Raw genomic sequence first — 18,751 nt, forward strand, 5'->3', positions numbered from 1 at the left:
CACTGAACCTGCAATTACATCTGCTAAATATGTGTATGCGACCAATAAAGGTTTATTGGACTTTTTACGTCTTGTTACAAGCATACATCAGTAAATACTAAAACTCCACTGAATGGACATAGTGCAACAAGAGGCTAGGTTTTTACACAGACAAATGTTCACCTTCTACAGACAGAAAGGGTAGAAAATTCATTTTTGCAACACATTTTAAGGTGCAAGTTGTGTATTGCTCAGAATGCTGTAACCCTGTCTAGGATTTCCGAATATGTATAGATTGGATATATCCTGAACAACCCTAATCAGGTACTTACTTATTAAAATTGTTTAAAAAAAATAAAAAAAAGTTTGTTTGGATTTCAATTAACCAAATTGAATGGCCATTGATGACTATCCCTATTCCTTGATTTGCAGCTCACATCGCACCAAAGGCAGATAACTAAGGACGTGAATATCCTCTGCAAGCTGCCAAATACAAATCTCAGACATAGGGCAGAGGGGTTACAAAATGATCAGTAGTGCAAGAATTAGCTAGCAGCTTACTGCATAGTCTGAATTCTTTCTCCAACCCGCGGTTAAATATTTTGGGACGAGGAAAAGGGGGTAAAGTTAAGAATCAGAAGTGTGGGGTCCCTCCTCTCCATCCTCGTGCCCAGAATGTAAACGAGTGCGATTTGCTAAAAGTAGAAAAGTATTCAAATCGCATCAAAACAAGTAAACAAAATCACTGATTGCGAAAATGAAAGCACTTTTGAAGCCAAATATATTCGCTGGTTGGCATGGCTCGCCGCTGGAGTGGAGGTGGGGTTTGTTCTCGTTCTTTAAGAGGCTAGCTACAGCTAGCTAGCTTTCTAACTATCCAACGCGCGGGCATGATCACTTTGCCAACTTGCTTGCTTTTTATATTTAGCTAAGTGGTGGCCAATCCAATTTATAAACATACACTGGCGGACTTGTACTAAAATCTGTCGAAACACAAATATTCTACAAAAACTGGGGGGAGACCGACCAGATTTCCCCCCCCCCCTCTCGAGCGTCATCCATACCTCACAGCTGGAAGTCTGGGCTTGATGTAGCGAGCTAGCTAGCTAGCTAGCGTTAGCTTGGTTAGCGGATTGCTCATAGGCTAGCCAATATTAGCTAGCTAGCTAACGCTACCATTGTTTTGCTTGAATAGGTCTACTAGAAATCTACGTTTAAAATCACCAGAGGCAACGACGCATTACACATGTAGTAACATATAGATGTAGTTAACCAAATTTATCACTCAGATGTTACACTTACCTGGAATAAAAATGTACTCCAGCTCGGTTCCATTGCAACACTTAAAATCTGCAGGAAACCTAGAAGGAATCTACAACAAAGCAGCTAAACATGGCAGCTGCTACAACTTCCTGTAACGCTCCGGCCTGAACCATTTCCAGTTGACTTTTATGGGACGTTAGAGATTTTTCAGAAATCAAGATATTGTAAATTGGCTTGTATTAAAATATTATTGCTATAAAAACATGTTTCTAATATCTATGTATTGGAAAATTACTGAATGGCATATGATGTGGCACGTCAAACAGTAAAATATGTACTACATGGAATGTGCCCCCCCATTTGACAAGTTTAACTAGTCCATTAGAGCGCCTTCGAGAGATGGCATAAAAGTAAATCATTTTCAATATGCCATCGTCAAAGTGGTTACCGATTGTGCCTCTATATATCATTACATTATGCTACAACACAAACACTAGGGAAAAAGCAACATGTTGTTTCTATACAGTTTAGCTACTATTAGTCAACCCCTTCAAATCTAATTTTAAGAAATCCTTTCAAGATTTGCTGGGATATCAAAATATTGTCATCCACACACAAATGCATAACACAATTAGGATACAACATATGCATAACATGAATTTATATGATTGAACAGATATTTCCAAAAATGTGATCAGCACCTACCATTTGTCCATTATCTGATAACCACTACGGCCTTGCTCTATGAACTGTAATACTGTTATGATGAGTCACTTACATAGATGTATATAATAATCACTTACCACAGCAGTCACGTCTAATTAAATCAGTGAAACAATAAAACTGATTTTTTTTCCAGATTGCATTTGGTTACGGTCATATCATGTTGTTATGTTGCTCTCAGGAAAAAAAGGAATTGGGAATCCCTTTGCGTCATCCATCATCAATAAGTAAATTGATCACTTCCCACTGTATATAAGATTAGAAATCAATGCACACACTCAATAGTTCACAGAAAACCCAGACAACTTTCCACACACAGTGATTAATAACACCCATTCAAATCAATGATTTGGTCACGCAGCCCAGGGATTGGGCATCCAACTCAAATATTGCAAGTCAGACACAATCAAATTTGTGGACATACAATTAAGACCTTGAAATTATGAAATGCCCAGTGCAGTCAAAAACGTGATTTACCTGTGTTTTCGGAAAGTATTCAGACCTCTTGACTTTTTCCAGATTTTGTTAGGTTACAACCTTATTCTAAAATTAATTAAATGTTTTTTTCACCCTCATCAATCTACACACAATACCCCATAATGACAAAGCAAAAACTGTGTATTTTAGAATAAATAAAAGCCGGAAATATCAAATTTACATAATTATTCAGACCATTTACTCAATACTTTGTTGAAGCACATTTGGCAGCGATTATAGCCTCGAGTCTTCTTGGGTATTTTTTTTGTTGTTTTTTTACGCTACAAGCTTGGCACACCTGTATTTGGGGAGTTTCTCCCATTCTTCTCTGCAGATCCTCTCAAGCTCTGTCAGGTTGGATGGGGAGTGTTGGTGCACAGCTATTTTCAGGTCTCTCCAGAGATGTAGTCCTCTGTAGCTCAGCTGGTAGAGCACGGCGCTAGTAACGCCAAGGTAGTGGGTTCGTTCCCCGGGACCACCCATACACAAAAAAAATGTATGCACGCATGACTGTAAGTCGTTTTGGATAAAAGCGTCTGCTAAATGGCATATTATTATTATTATTATTATTATTATTATTATTATGTTAGATTGGGTTCCAGTCCGGGCTCTGGCTGGGCCACTCAAGGACATTCAGAGACTTGTCCCAAAGCCACTTCTGCGTTGTCTTGGCTGTGTGCTTAGGGTCATTGTCCTGTTGGAAGGTGAACCTTCGCCCCAGTCTGAGGTCCTGAGTGCTCTGGAGCAGGTTTTCAACAAGGATCTCTCTGTACTTTGCTCCGTTCATCTTTGCCTAAATCCAGACTAGTCTCCCAGTCCCTGCCACTGAAAAATATCCCCACAGCATGATGCTGCCACCACCATGCTTCACCGTAGGGATGGTGCCAGGTTTCCTCCAGACGTGATGCTTGGCATTCAGACCAAAGAGTTCAATCTTGGTTTCATCAGACCAGAGAATCTTGTTTCTCATGGTCTGAGAGTCTTTACGTGCCTTTTGACAAACTCCAAGAGGGCTGTCATGTGCCTTTTACCAAGGAGTGGCTTCCCTCTGGCCACTCTCCCATAAAGGCCTAATTGGTGGAGTGCTGCAGAGATGGTTGTCCTTCTGGAAGGTTCTCCCATCTCCACAGAGGAACTCTAGAGCTCTGTCAGGGTGACCATCGGGTTCTTGGTCACCTCCCTGACCAAGGCCCTTCTCCCCCGATTTCTCAGTTTGGCCGGGCGGCCAGCTCTAGGAAGAGTCTTGGTGGTTCTAAACTTCTTCCATTTAAGAATGATGGAGGCCACTGTGTTCTTGGGGTCCTTCAATGCTGCAGAAATGTTTTGGTACCCTTCCCCAGATCTGTGCCTCGACACAATTCTGTCTCGGAGCTCTAGGGACAATTCCTTCGACCTCATGGCTTGGTTTTTGCTCTGACATGCACTGCCAACTGTGGGACCTTATATAGACAGGTGTGTGCCTTTCCAAATCATGTCCAATCAATTGAATTTACCACAGGTGGACTCCAATCAAGTTGTAGAAACATCTCAAGGATGATCAACGGAAACAGGATGCACCTGAGCTACATTTCGAGTCTCATAGCAAAGGGTCTGAATACTTATGTAAATAAGGTATTTCTGTTTTGTTTTTTAAATATATATATTATTCTTTTTTTAACCTGTTTTCACTTTGTCATTATAGGGTATTGTGTGTAGATTACTGAGGAAATTGTTTTATTTAATCAATTTTAGAATAAGGCTGTAACGTAACAAAATGTGGAAAAAGTCAAGGGGTCTGAATACTTTCCGAAGGCACACTATGTGGTTGGAATAATACTGTGAAAATGATGATAATGCCCTTTTAGTGTAAGAGCTGTTCGAAAAGACCGCCTGAAATCTGAGCCTGTTTTGGTGGGATGAAGTTTTGGCCTGCCTGGTGTCAACACTTAATTAGTTAATAGACCATAAAGAAAGAGAGTTCCAAACCTCTCTGCCAATAACAGCTCATTTTACATTTTCCCCTCCCCACTCAGACCACACAGTACTAGTAAAATTCCTGCTTGAGAAATTGGTCTTTGCTAAGAAGCTATTTTAGTTTATTTTTGACAATTTTAATTGAAAACAATCACAGTAAGGTACTTTGTTACCCAGAAAGGATTTGATATTGAGATAAAAACGACTGCATTGGCCCTTTAAATAAAGCCATTACCTATACTGGGCCCCGTGTAGCTCAGTTGGTAGAGCATGGCGCTTGCAATGCCAGGGTTGTGGGTTCGATTCCCACAGGGGGCCAGTATGAAAAAAAAATAAAAATGTATGCACTCGCTAACTGTAAGTCGCTCTGGAAAAGATCGTCTGCTAAATGACTAAAATGTAAAAAAAAATGTACATACATAAACTGATCTGCTAAGTGGTACATGATCTTTACATTTTAGTCATTTAGCAGACGCTCTTATCCAGAGCGACTTACAATTAGTGAGTGCATACATTATTATTATTTTCATCATGACATTACAGTAGGTACATCAGCTGTCTACTCAATAGTGCAACACTTTATATTGCATGAGATTTGCGTATAAATAATTTCTGAAGCATCTACAGTTTATAGGTCCTATAAAGGGTTTATTTATTATCAATGGGTCTACAGTTCTAGGCATGACAATCCTTAGTGCTTAGTTAGCAATGTCTTTGTCTTTAACAGGTTGGTGTTTTCAGAAAGCCAGATGCTTCCTCAATATTCTAATTTAGATGAACTCGATCAATCATTCAGTTATTTATCATATTTGGCCCACTGGCACTGGCTGCCCTGTAGTTTACATATGACACACACACGGACCAGACCTAATCCAGCCTTTCAGCCCAACCACACAAAGTAACAATTGAATTCGTGCCCTCACAAACTGCAGGGGAATGGTCCTGATGTCCTCTGTTCCAAAGCCACAGTGTATGGACCACACCATGATGAAGCAGAGACATGGATGCTGCGGAGGATACTGAGGCTTGGTCTTTACATTGGATCCCATGATGGACATTCAAGTGGATGGATAGACTCTAAACATACTTATTTTAATGGAGATATAACCTGTTCTGTGTGTTTAATCTGTGGACTTGGATTGGATCCATACATCATTGATGCAAGCTGCTTATAGGGTCTTCAGAATACCATTTGAAGGGATACCACAGTCCTGTTTAGTCCAGACAGTTCCTGGAAGACCATTTTAGTGAACTGTATGTATTGTGAGATTTGTATCTCTGTGTTAGATCAGGCCTATAAGTGGATGGGGCAAAGCACTAAGGCTAGTGGCCTAGAGAAAGACAAATGCTGTAGTCATAACTGGTGACTATAAGCCTAAAACTGCTGGATGATTCCTCTACTTTGTCATCACATTTAATTCAAAGATTGATTGAGCATAGTCTGGAAAAGTGCGAAATATTTATCAAAATTGTATTTTTTGAAACGGGCGAAGAGCAGAAGCTTTGCATAAATTGGTATTGTTTTCCTTTTCCAGTTAGTTCCCTGCAGTTATTGTTTGACTATTCCCGGCTCTTCAGAAAAGGTGCCTCCCATTGTATTTTTTAAATCTTTGTTAAACTGTACATTGGCTGCCTTTGTATCCCCACAGCACAATGAGAGTTTCAGATAGAGTGGCTGAATATGTCTGAATATGCTCATTCTCCCATACCAGGCTCAACACCGTTCAAATCGTCCATTAAACAGCACTTATATTAATTATAGCCAATGCGGACTACATGGCAAAGCATTTTTTACAGATTTGCATTGGAAAGAGACAAACTATCCAGGGTTGAGTGGATTTTTAACTATTTTGTTAGGATTGTTCTTCTCTGTTTGCATTTTCAATTGTTATGATAAACGGAAAGGGGAAACAGTATTTTCTGCTGTTACAATTTGCACTGTATTCCCCTCATTGATATGGGCATACTCTATCATTCTCGTGTATCAACAGCTGTATGAGAAGTTATGAGATAATGAGTGACATTTCTGGGAAATGTATTTATTCAACATAATTAAAAGGTTTTCTGTATTGTGAGTTTCAATACAACCATCGTAGATCAGATAAGAAGCCATTTGCAAAACACTAGAAAATGTTCCTTTACATAGAATTAACATTGGTGTCTAAATCATTCCTATTGTACTGTTTTAGGTAGTAGTGGACTGGGAGGTTGTGATTCACACCCTTGTCCCTTCTCAAGCCCCCCCAGGTTAAACCATGGGAGACTGGTTAAACCATGGGAGACTGGTTAAACCATGGGAGACTGGTCCATTCTCGGACGCTTCCTATCCGAGGTGCAGAACCACTCCCCAGTGATCGGCAAGATCTGGCTGACCATGCTGCTGATCTTCCGCATCCTGCTGGTGACTACATCTTCCCTGTGCTGCACTACCTGTGCTGGGTCTACATCTTCCCTGTGCTGCACTACCTGTGCTGGGTCTACATCTTCCCTGTGCTGCACTACCTGTGCTGGGTCTACATCTTCCCTGTGCTGCACTACCTGGGCTGGGTCTACATCTTCCCTGTGCTGCACTACCTGGGCTGGGTCTACATCTTCCCTGTGCTGCACTACCTGGGCTGGGTCTACATCTTCCCTGTGCTGCACTACCTGGGCTGGGTCTACATCTTCTGCGTACTGTGCTCCGCTTGCTCCACCTGCTTCCGGCCCGAGAGCGACCCTGTGGGGCTGTACAACCACCACAACCCTCTGCTGCTGCAGCTCAAACACTCTCTGAGGGGCAGGCTGGTCCTGCAGACTCCCACGCCCATGGCCCAGGAGAAGGCTGGTCCTGCAGACTCCCACGCCCATGGCCCAGGAGAAGGCTGGTCCTGCAGACTCCCACGCCCATGGCCCAGGAGAAGGCTGGTCCTGCAGACTCCCACGCCCATGGCCCAGGAGAAGGCTGGGGGCCACTTGCTCACTCACGTCCCAGCCATCTCCTTTGAGACCGACTCTACTGTGGAGTGCACCTCCAAGAGGACTCCGGAAGAGAGGGACCGGGTGAAGGTTATACTGGCCAAGATGGGACGGATCAAGAAATCTTGGCTGTGAAATGCCCATTATGTGTGATTATCGATTGTAGCATTTTCCACTTTTGAAATAATAATGGGAAAGACAGGGTTTATAGCGTAGGTTGCTCAGATTGGGCATTGGGAAAAATTGGGAGAATGAAAGTTTACTCCTGATTCAGAGAGAAAGATTCAACTTTATCATCCATACCATAGTTTAAATTACATAAAGAATATTCAAACTGTTCCTGAGTTTCGAAAGACAGAGAAAGGAAAACGTTTTTCTGTAAAATTGTATACATTCAGTTTACAGTCATTATCTTCAGTCTGTTCCCACCTGTTCACACAAGGCCTACTGTCCACAATCTCAGGGTTCTTCAATACAAATACACCTGTTTCAGAAAACCTGACAAGTTTTCACATTCAAACAATGTTTGTAAGATACTTTTCAATAACTCCTTGTAATTGTTGAAACCATACATAGCTGGTAACTTGAGCTTGACAGAGTACTTGAGCTCGGCAGAGTAGTTTTGACCTGTGTCCAGACGCAGTCATTTATGTTGTCTAAAGGCAATTTGTCTCTCATAACAATATTATTTTTCATAATAATCTAATCTGATTAACTGGTAGGTAGTCACTAACTATTTGTAGCATGTGTGCCTCTTTTTATTGATATTTACATGGTGTGTATGTGTATAGATGTTAAGTAATTAATGTTGAAATTATCCAAGGGTTTTTAACTGAAATGTTAATAGTTGGTGTCTCAATCTCAGACATTTGCGCTCATATTTGTTCATATTATTTCAAAAAACGGCAGAATCAAACAGTATTGGAATAGTGACTTGTATTTCTCATCTAGAAGTGTAAGAATTTTAGGAGAATGCCATTTCATCAGTCAAATGTTGCACTGTTTGATAAGACAGGGTATGGAAAACCTCAATTTTAATTAGTTAAGCTGTGAGTTTGAAATTTGACCACAAGAGGTCACTATAATACTATAACTTATCAAACAGGATTGTGCTGAAAATCAAATGAACCACAGCCAAATAAATGAGTTGTAATTAAGAGTAAGATAAAAAAAATACATGTATAACTTACTTTCTTGATAAAATACATTCTAAAATGTAAAAATCTGTTATTTCTGAGTATGTAGTGCAGATATCTGTTGAAGGCCCAAAGCAGACGTTTTTTAAAAATCAATATCGAATCATTTCTGGGTAACAATTAAGTACCTTACTGTAATATACATTTTTTCTCAACCAATAATTTTGCTATGACTGTCTGGGAGTGGTCAGTGTGGAGGGGAAAACTGAAAACTAGCTGTTATTGGCAGAGAGGCTTGGAACTCTCTTTGTCATTGGTCTATAAACCAATTTACACATGGTGATGTCACCATGGAAAGCCGAAACTCCCGCCCATGCAAACCTGCTGATTAGAAGGTGCTGTATATGTAGCCGGCGCGGTCTGCTCGTCGCCGACTACTGCGTTGTGTTCCGGTGCACTGAAGACAAGACACTGGCGTACTTGAAGGCACTTTATTGTGTACAACTCTCTCAATTTGTTCAACATCAAAGAGAGAAAATGTTCAAAACTCTACCCTCGACCAGAATCCGCCTCTCCCAGCCGAGTACAATGCAGACTCAGTATAATCACATTCAAAAATACAAGGAATAAAATACAACATAATTGGAAAATAAACATCACATCTGGTGTATATTTTATGTATGTGTCATATTGCATGTTATCTCTGCCAAAAACTCTGAGCTTTTAGCCTTTACATTAATACTGTGCAACATGACATAAACCATCTTTCAAATAGGTAATACATACAGTAATATGCACGAAGCAACATGTAATCCTTCACATTTGAGCTTCTCAGTGCCATTAAACACTAATCAATACATGAAAACATTTTAAATGAACACATATTTTTAACCTGATATAGGGAATACATACCTGTTCAACATCAAAGAGAGAAAATGTTCAAAACTCTACCCTCGACCAGAATCCGCCTAACATAAAAAGAACAACGTGGGCTTCATCACAAGAGGATAGACGATTGCTAACTTACAGCTAAACAAAACACGAGGTTAGCTAAGTTAGCAATTTCTCAAACTCTCAAAAATAGCTAAATTCACGACACAGCTTGATTAAATGTACGTACACTCATCATATAATATACATACAAGTTACTATGTGCACTGAAACGTTTTAGTTTTAACAGGTATATCAAGTTTATATCACGCCGAAGTGAACACATACCTCTCCCAGCCGAGTACAATGCAGACTGAGAAAAGCATGACATCCCTCCGCATATAACCAAACCAACACTCTAGAGGTCGCACTTACACAACTAACTCTCCCAATATCTGTAAACTACACGAAATGCTGAACAATACAATATTTTGGTGAAATCAACTCACAAAGTAAAATAAAAAATGAACGGTTGCAAAAATCTGTAATTCTTTGACCTGTTACATATAGATATGGGAAACACTCTTTTCATGGCACTTCAATATCGAAGTGAATTTACGTAGCAGGTTAGGATAATTAACGTTGCAGGTTAGGAACCTGAGGTTAAGGTTAGGAAAAGGGTTAGCGAAAATGCTCTCCAAACCTGCTACGAAAATCGCTTTGCATTGAAGTGCTGTGAAAAGAGTGTGTCCCATGTAGATATAGGTCACATTCCCCTGCTCAGCTGTTGCATGCATCAACCAATGGTTGTGTGCCAAGTCATCCACTGTGTCATCGACTGACAGATTGCTATAACATATGATGTGGTTAGCTGACACACAAAATACCTATCCAGATCTGGAGTGTGTCAGCAAGGCCTGGGCAGAGGAACATGCTCTGTATTTTCAACCAGAACTATCAGGAAGTAACCCTAATCACATTTTTTAAAACACTTTTATCAGCTGTTGTACAATATGATATCAAATAGTTTTGACTGCACTGGGCCTTTAAAATGTGGGCAAACAAGTTTTCAGCTTTCAATCTAATTTAGGGGCAGTCAGATTTCAAGACACCCAAAGTCACTCTAAATACACAAGAAAATCTGCAGGATAAAAAGCAATAAAATCAAACATTAAAATAAGTAAGTAGGCTATATTAAAGTACACTAAACATAAGGACAGACTAACCATGGAGAACACTAAACATGATGACAGACTAACCAGGGAAGTGAATTTAACAGAGGTTAAAGCTAAGACAATGTAGATTCTGGGTCAGTATGTGTGAAGAGGTGTGGCTTTAGTCTGGACTTGAATAGTAGACCTACGCTATTTTTGCATTGTAAACACATTTTTTAAAATATTTTTATGTTTTCCCAGATTAACAGTGTTATGCAGCCCAGGCCTATCTAGCCTACTGCATAAATTATATTTGTTAGCTCACAGCATCACAAGATGACGTAGGCAACATAAACACTTACAATTAAAGTAAGATTGTGCAGGTGATCGAAATGGATGAAGAAGACAAGGTAAATATAGTGAGTTAATAAAATGAAACGGTGTAGCCTTCAGCGTTGTAGGCTACTGCCTCCACCCGCAGGCCCAGGCTTTAGTGCCCCTGCATAGGTCAATACAAGCGTAGAAGCCACGGGACGAGTCCACGTTGCAGCTCTCACTTTCTCTCGCTACGGTATGGCTTACAATAACATATTTGGTGGGGTTTGGCAGCCAATAACAGGATTTGATTGAAAAGCTGGTTTTGATTGGGACTAAATCAAAGAATAGAACGATATTGAAATGAATATTATTAACAAATACTTCCTAGAAGATGTTGACTAGCGTCTAAGATTTTTGGTTCGACCTAAGGCTACTAATGACTAGGACAGACCAATCAACTGGATCCTACACAGTATGCCTACATGTCGTACCTAAATAAACCCACAAGAGAGACAATATTGCAAAGGCAGAACCACATGTTTCTGTCTTTTGACCAATGATTGGTTTTGACCTGCGGAGAGTGATGAAATTATGGGCAGTGTAATTGTTCGATTGAAGGCGTAGGGGTAGGCTATCGAAAACGTTTGACGGGGAAATCTCTCTCAATATTGGCTAGTCCTACTGAATGGGCAAGTAACCTTTCCCGCGCTCCTCCCAAAAATACTATTTGTGATGTCATAAAGGTCTAACGTTCCATGACGTAGCATGTAGCCCAAAATTACAGTCCCTGCCTGCAATATTGTCTGCACACTCGACTTGAACTCAACTTGAATGATTTTCGAGATATAAAATAGCTTGAATGGATGAAGAAAATGTAGGTTAAATGACTTCATATAATATTGGGGGAAAGTAAAAAAGAAAGAAAAAAGTAATCTAAACTGATATTTCTTGTAAAAAGCTATAATATATTGCAAAACAGATGTACCATTCTCTATAAAGTCAATCACCAGCTTAGCTCTGATATGGCTGTAGCTCTATTTATGATGTCCTATGCAAAGATCTACTCTGACGTTGACCTATTATTACCTATTGGAATGTCTGTCCTTCAGGTAGTACAGAGGGAGGAGGGTGATCCTCAGAGGGAAGGACAGGAAGTTGTTGAGGAAGAACCGGTGGCCCCGCCCAAGAAGGAGGCCAAGAAGGGAAGGAAGGTAAGAAGCAGGAGTGACCGGGCACATAGGCCTACTGGGCTGCCCTCTGCACCTGATAGCAGGACTACCATAGAGATCTATATATCTCTATGATAATAATACACCCGTTTTCAAAACGTGTTTTAAGAGCTGCTTTGACCTGATTCATAAAGTGTCTCAGAGTAGGAGTGCTGATCTAGGATCAGTTTTGCATTTGAGATCATAATGAATACGATTATTTGGGCAAGGTTGAGCCCACACCTTATCTGATGCACTTTATGTATACAGGCCCTGGTGTAACATGTCTGCCATCATTTGAGATCTGCAATCTGTTCTGTTCTATCCTAGGCAAAAAGGAAGAGTAGTGGCAAGAAGTCAGGGAAGCAGGGCACCAACAACGATGCAGGTCAGAGATTAGCCTACTATATTGGTTCTCTATTCTGTCTGTGATGTGCAGGTTGTGTTATCCATTTTCAATGAAACTGTAGTCTACTGTAATCAGTAAGAAAGGTTACATAGATAGCTTTATTCAAATAGGCCTATTGTAAAAGCCTAAAACAGTTAAGTCAGAGTATTAAGAGATAAAATGTCTGATTTTTCTTTAATTTTGTTTCTACTCCCTCTACGGCAATCACATCTTTAGTCTCCAGGAATAAACACCTGGACAGAGGATCTGTAATTGAGCTCATGGAGACGAAAGCAGTTAAGGCTGCATTTGGCCCAGGCAACAAGGATGAGATGGAGTACTCCTACCCAATCCTCATCTCATTCCTGCGCAATCTTACTGATGAGTATGTTAACTTCACATGTTCAACATTTATGAACTCTTATGCAGTGGGAACTAAACACTAACTAAAACACTTCTTTTTTATTTTCTAGGCAGTGGCAAGTGATCTACAAAGGACAAAAAAACCCTGTAAGTTTCTCCATCTTTCTTTGACCTTTGATGTGTCATTAATCTGTTGAATTCAGAGAGAGGGATTAGCCATCAAGTTATATTCTGTTACTCATGTTCATTGCTCTGTCAGACTTCATCAAACTTTGAATTCAGTCACAGACAAGAATAACAATGTTGATCAAATGCATTCTGTTCGATCTAGAATACTTTACATCACAGTTCCATTGAAAAGCCTGTTTTTGTTCTGTTTGTTCAAACCAGATGACGAAGGAACAGCTTGCCAAATTGTGCAAGACAATTGTAACCTTCATCACACAGAGCACCCTGCAGATCCTGATGCCGGCCCTGGCCGGCGTACTGGGGGTGACGGGCTTTGCTGAGGACCAAACTGACTCAACCAAGAGGGGCGGCAGTGCAAGATCCTTTACAGCCTTTGATCAGGAAAGACTGGAGCTCATCCAGGAAGTTAAATATCTGCCGAAGAAGTTGTATAAGGGCGGCACAGGGGCTCAACGTCTCAGGTCCCTAACACCCTCTTCGAAGAGGTATGTTCCCCTCAAGGTTTACATGTATGGATTTCACCTAGCTCATCTATCCCAGTTTGTTAGCCAATGCATTTTATGCTATCTAATGTAGTACAGAATGTAATGTATCAACCTTTGAGCAGATTAGAATTAATGAGCATGAAAAGAGATCAAAAGGACATGTAAATATTTAGAATACTAAAATTACAATGCTTGATCGATTTGCCAAGTTCAGACAGGAATTATCATGCTTTGTTTGTTCGTTTTAAAGTTCCCAGACCTCAGTGAAAGTCCACCTGGGAATGCCAGAGGACAGAATCATCAAAAGTGTCCAGGAGCAACTCTCTGACCATAATATCCTGTCCTCTTGCCCACCTGAGCTGACCGTTGGTCTTATCAAGGTGGTGGTCAAACAGCTTAACTTGGCCCTCTCTATGACTATCAGCAGAGCCATTTCAGGGCGGTCCTCCCCTATTGCTTCTGGTACCCAGGCCGCTGAACAGATGGTCAACATGGTCCAGAAGTGTTTTGATGATCATGCCACTCCAGAGGACCAGAGCTCCACCTCTGAATTAGAGTCGTGCATTCCACCTGCAACAGAAGAGGTGATGACTGTTATCGCAGACATGGTGGATGAATTGGAAAAAGAAGATCCGGAATTGGCTAAGGTGCTTCGAGAAGTGGCTGTGAAAGTTAAAATGTTGGCATCTGGCAGTGACCTTGCAGTGGAGCACCTGGATGCTCAAGACTCTCCTGTTCCAGAGGAGCTGAACATAATATGTACATCTTGCAATGAAATGACGCAAAATCTTGGCACTCTGTTTGGTGCAAAGTTCAAGACCAAAGCCTCAAAGGCTGTGAGTGAAATTCTTGTGAGAAGGTTTAGGAGCGGTATCTCTGGTATGGTTCAACCTTCTCATTCGTTTAGTACCACTCCAAGCTTGACGAATGCATCTGGCCCATCTGACAGGATCCTTGATTCTGCGGCCACTGGGCTCATACAGACCAAAGTAGATTCTGAGGCATCACAAATAATTGATAACTTTGTTGAAGATGTCAAGGACATTGTGCAGCATGCTGAATTAGATCAGCCAACAAGCACCCAGAGAGATCCCCAAGTAGGACACTGTATAACAAAGAGGAAACCCTTCCATGTAGCTCGTAGACTCTGCGACAGGCTTCAGGCAAAGCTGAATACATTGTTCCTCACAATGGGTGGAACTCCAGTCCAAGGGAAAGAACTTATGGAAAAAGTTGACTCCAGTGATGTGCTTCTGGAGCACACTGACTCCAGTGATCTGCCTGTTTCAATCCTGAGCTTGCCTTCACCATGTAGGAGTGAATCTCCTATATCAGAATGCAATTCATCTTCTTTATCTGATGGACGTGATTCAACTGGCTCTGTAGAAGAGAAAACACCAGAGCAACCTGAAACCTGTAAGAGCGAGGCAATACTGCAAGAGGTCAACTCAATAGGACTTGGTGCTCTCCGTAAATGCCAAAGTGAGAACTCTCAACCATTACTGTCTCTCTGTGATTCAAACCTGGTGCCCTGCACCAAAGAGGTCTTGTCCCAGATTGTGGACATCTATAGATCAGATCAGGAATGCACATCATCTGTTGCAGAGAGTTTCTTTTACAACTCCCTTGAAGTCTATGACTTTTTGGACGGTGTCATGTCTTACCTAGAAGACATGCCTGTGTCCGGTTCCTCTGCGTTGGAGGGATTAAGAGATACTCCAGCCTCAGTCATTGAGAAGCTCTCCAGTGAAGAGTTCCAGATGAACGCTACCAACAAAGTGCGAAAAATACTGATCAAATCAATCAGTAGCTTTCCCAGCAAAGTCAGTTCCAGCCAGCTAGATTCTCAGATGTTGCCAGCAACATCAACAATTTCCTCGAGGCATACCGATTTAACTGCTTTTGAAATCGTTGGATCAATTACAAATGACATAAAGAGCCTTTTCCCACGCACAGAGTCTTCTACTACTCTATGGCAGGCAGACTCTATGCTTCAACAGAGTTATGAAAAAACCTCAGAATACACTGAGGCCGCACCCGAAGGCTCCCAGTCTGGTGTGGAAGTATCTGAGAAGAAGATCTGGACAACTGCAAAGACTATTTATCACAATGTGAAGACAAAGATTAGGAATTATTTCACATGGCGAAAGCAAGCCAAAGTAACAAAGGCTCAAGCCAAAAATACCCTCAGCCATATTCTGGTTTCAATTCAGAAAGAGCTGTCAAAATCTGACCAAATGGTGACTGCAGGAGAGCTTTCACAAATAGAGAATGTGGTTGGAATGATCCTGGACGATATTGAGAAGGTAAGCAGTGAATGTGATGAGGAACTGGTCTATCCAGCACCACAGTGGCCTTCTTCCTCGTTGTCATCCTCATCTGCCAGATCACAGAAGTCAGAGTGGGAATTTGCACTCCCTGGAATTCCCATCCCTTCTGAATTACCAGCGAGTACTACTCAGCCCATTGTAAGATGCTCAGTCATCGACATGGGCAAATCTACTAAGACAAAAACATCAGTGTGTAATGCCAGGGAAAGCATGTCTGCAATAGTGGATACCATTTTAAAGGATGTATATCCAGAGGAAGAAGGGGAGGTTGCATCCCACCCTGATCTAACAGCTGCAATAGCAAGACTTGAGGAGCTCATATCTCAGGATAGGATTGGTGCTCTCTCCTGTGATCTTACTCACCAAGTCAACCGCATCATTTCTGAGAGTAACTTGACCCCTCTGGTTCTGACAGTGGCGGCTGGAAAGAGTGCATCCCATACAATCCTTACTAAACTGAAGAGGAATGACAAGAAGTTGGGGAAACCCACAGCTTACGAGCTGGTTCAGCTGTTTGCAGAGGAGTCTGTGAAGCGTCTCCTGCTTCCTAGCCTTGTGCCATCTTTAGCTTCAATGAGTTGGGCTCAGAGAGTCAGTGTGACGGCTAGCGTATCTGAAGATAGGATTTCATGCTCTTTGTCTACATCAGCATTTAGTGACACAGTCAGTCTGTTTAACAAAGTAATGGTAAGCCAGGTCATGGACTCTGTGGTTTCTGATGCACAAAGCAGAGAGTCATCTCCAACCAGAACTGTAACTGATATAGGCAGTCTACTGAGTGTTAAGTCCTCCCCTCTGCCATCTTTTCCCGCCATCAGCATGGCAACAAGTGAGACCTCCAATGCTGCACGAGGCTTTGAGGCCAACATAGATGCTGAGGAAAGAGATACCACCAGTTGTTCCGGTGTAGCTCAGAGCATTGTTTGTGATCAGAAGTCAACCAGCCCGGATGTTGTCAAAGATGTCTCGCTTTCAACCCCATCCACTGATAACTTAAGCAGTGATGATGACTTTACCGGCCTCATCAGCATGTTAGTGGTGAGACTTCTGTCAAAAATCCAAACCCAAACTGATCTGTACCCAGTTGACGTCACACGCACATCACAAGACCTGATTCCAAAAGTTATAGCTGCCTTCTGTGCATGGTCAGGCTGCTCTGAGACCCAAGCTTATCCCAAGAACTTGAAGAGTCATAAAATATACAGCACCGTCTACAAACATCTGTTGAAGGAGTTTGGCTCAGAGAAGATCCTCCAACTGGCCGTGTCGACTCAGGACTCTACATTCAGTAGGATTCTTGTGAAGTCTCTGAGCAAGGAGATTCTCCACAGTTGTAACGAGGCATCAAGGGCAGCCTCAAGAACATATTTCGAAGCCACCCGGCCTGAGGCTCTTCCCATGGCTGAGGATGTGAAGGCTACCAGAGGGAAGCTGTCTTTCCTACAAAGGCTTGCCAGGCTGAAAATCAACTTAAAGGTACATCAAACTTATTTAAGTTAACAATTGTGTCAATGTGAGTAAACAATGTTATTTCGAGAATGTAAAACCATCCATTAATTCCAAAACCATTTATAAATATTGGTGTGCTGGTGTGTAAGATGTGATTTGTTATTACCATGAGGTTGTTCAGCTGTGACTGTTGTTTTGACATGTTTTTGTCTTTCAACTCTTTTTTTAGCCATTCAAGATCGGGAACAAGAAGGATTCCAAGAATAATTCCTGCCACTCTGAATCTAAAGACCAGACTACTGCTGAAGATAGCATGTGTAAGTCCATACAGCAGGACATTTACTGTTTGAGATATTGGTGTACAAAGATGCTATTGCAAAAATATTAAACCCTATATACAGTACATTATATATTATCGATAGTGATCTTATGTAAAATGATTTCTAATTTCTAAACCTCAAGATGCTGGTTCTCATTTATTTGTGAAAGTAATGAGTTGAAACTAAGAATACAATATAACATAATTTCTAAATTAAAGTGCATGTCAACTCTCTCTCTTCTGTAGTGCCCAGCATAGTGGCACATGCTGCCACATCTGGACTCCCAGAGGATCTTTCCTCCACCTCTCAACAGGAGAAGCCTCACAAAGCTTCCCTTCTAATCAGGATGTTTTCTGCCATCTCCATAGGCCTATCCAAGCCATTCAAACGGTCTTCAACGCAGGCTTAATACAGCGATTTCCTTTAATACAGTAATATTTGCATTGAATTGATAGCCTTTGTCTTCATTTACAGTGGGGGAAAAAGTATTAAGTCAGCCACCAATTGTGCAAGTTCTCCCACTTAAAAAGATGAGAGAGGCCTGTAATTTTCATCAGGTACACGTCAACTATGACAGACAAAATGAGAAAAAAAATTCCAGAAAATCACATTGTAGGATTTGTAATGGATTTATTTGCAAATTATGGTGGAAAATAAGTATTTGGTCACCTACAAACAAGCAAGATTTCTGGATCTCACAGACCTGTAACTTCTTCTTTAAGAGGCTCCTCTGTCCTCCACTCGTTACCTGTATTAATGGCACCTGTTTGAACTTGTTATCAGTATAAAAGACACCTGTCCACAACCTCAAACAGTCACACTCCAAACTCCACTATGGCCAAGACCAAAGAGCTGTCAAAGGACACCAAAAACAAAATTGTAGACCTGCACCAGGCTGGGAAGACTGAATCTGCAATAGGTAAGCAGCTTGGTTTGAAGAAATCAACTGTGGGAGCAATTATTAGGAAATGGAAGACATACAAGACCACTGATAATCTCCCTCGATTTCTGGGGCTCCACGCAAGATCTCACCCCGTGGGGTCAAAATGATCACAAGAACGGTGAGCAAAAATCCCAGAACCACACGGGGGGACCTAGTGAATGACCTGCAGAGAGCTGGGACCAAAGTAACAAAGCCTACCATCAGTAACACACTACGCCGCCAGGGACTCAAATCCTGCAGTGCCAGAC

At 41.4% G+C, this 18,751-nt stretch overlaps 1 protein-coding gene across 1 annotated transcript; it reads left to right on the forward strand.

Annotated features, from left to right (window-relative positions):
* Positions 1–13,177: 13,177 nt before the first annotated feature.
* LOC311101979 (uncharacterized protein) lies at positions 13,178–16,624 on the forward strand (the record flags this gene model as incomplete). Its single annotated transcript, XM_084143204.1, has 3 exons — positions 13,178–13,461; positions 13,712–15,239; positions 16,610–16,624. 3 exons carry the CDS (start codon positions 13,178–13,180, stop codon positions 16,622–16,624), a joined length of 1,827 nt encoding a protein of 608 aa, XP_083999330.1.
* Between the last annotated feature and the right edge of the window lie 2,127 nt (positions 16,625–18,751).

This window comes from Coregonus lavaretus, assembly GCF_964263955.1.
Source record: "Coregonus lavaretus genome assembly, chromosome: 26".
NCBI lineage: Eukaryota > Metazoa > Chordata > Actinopteri > Salmoniformes > Salmonidae > Coregonus > Coregonus lavaretus.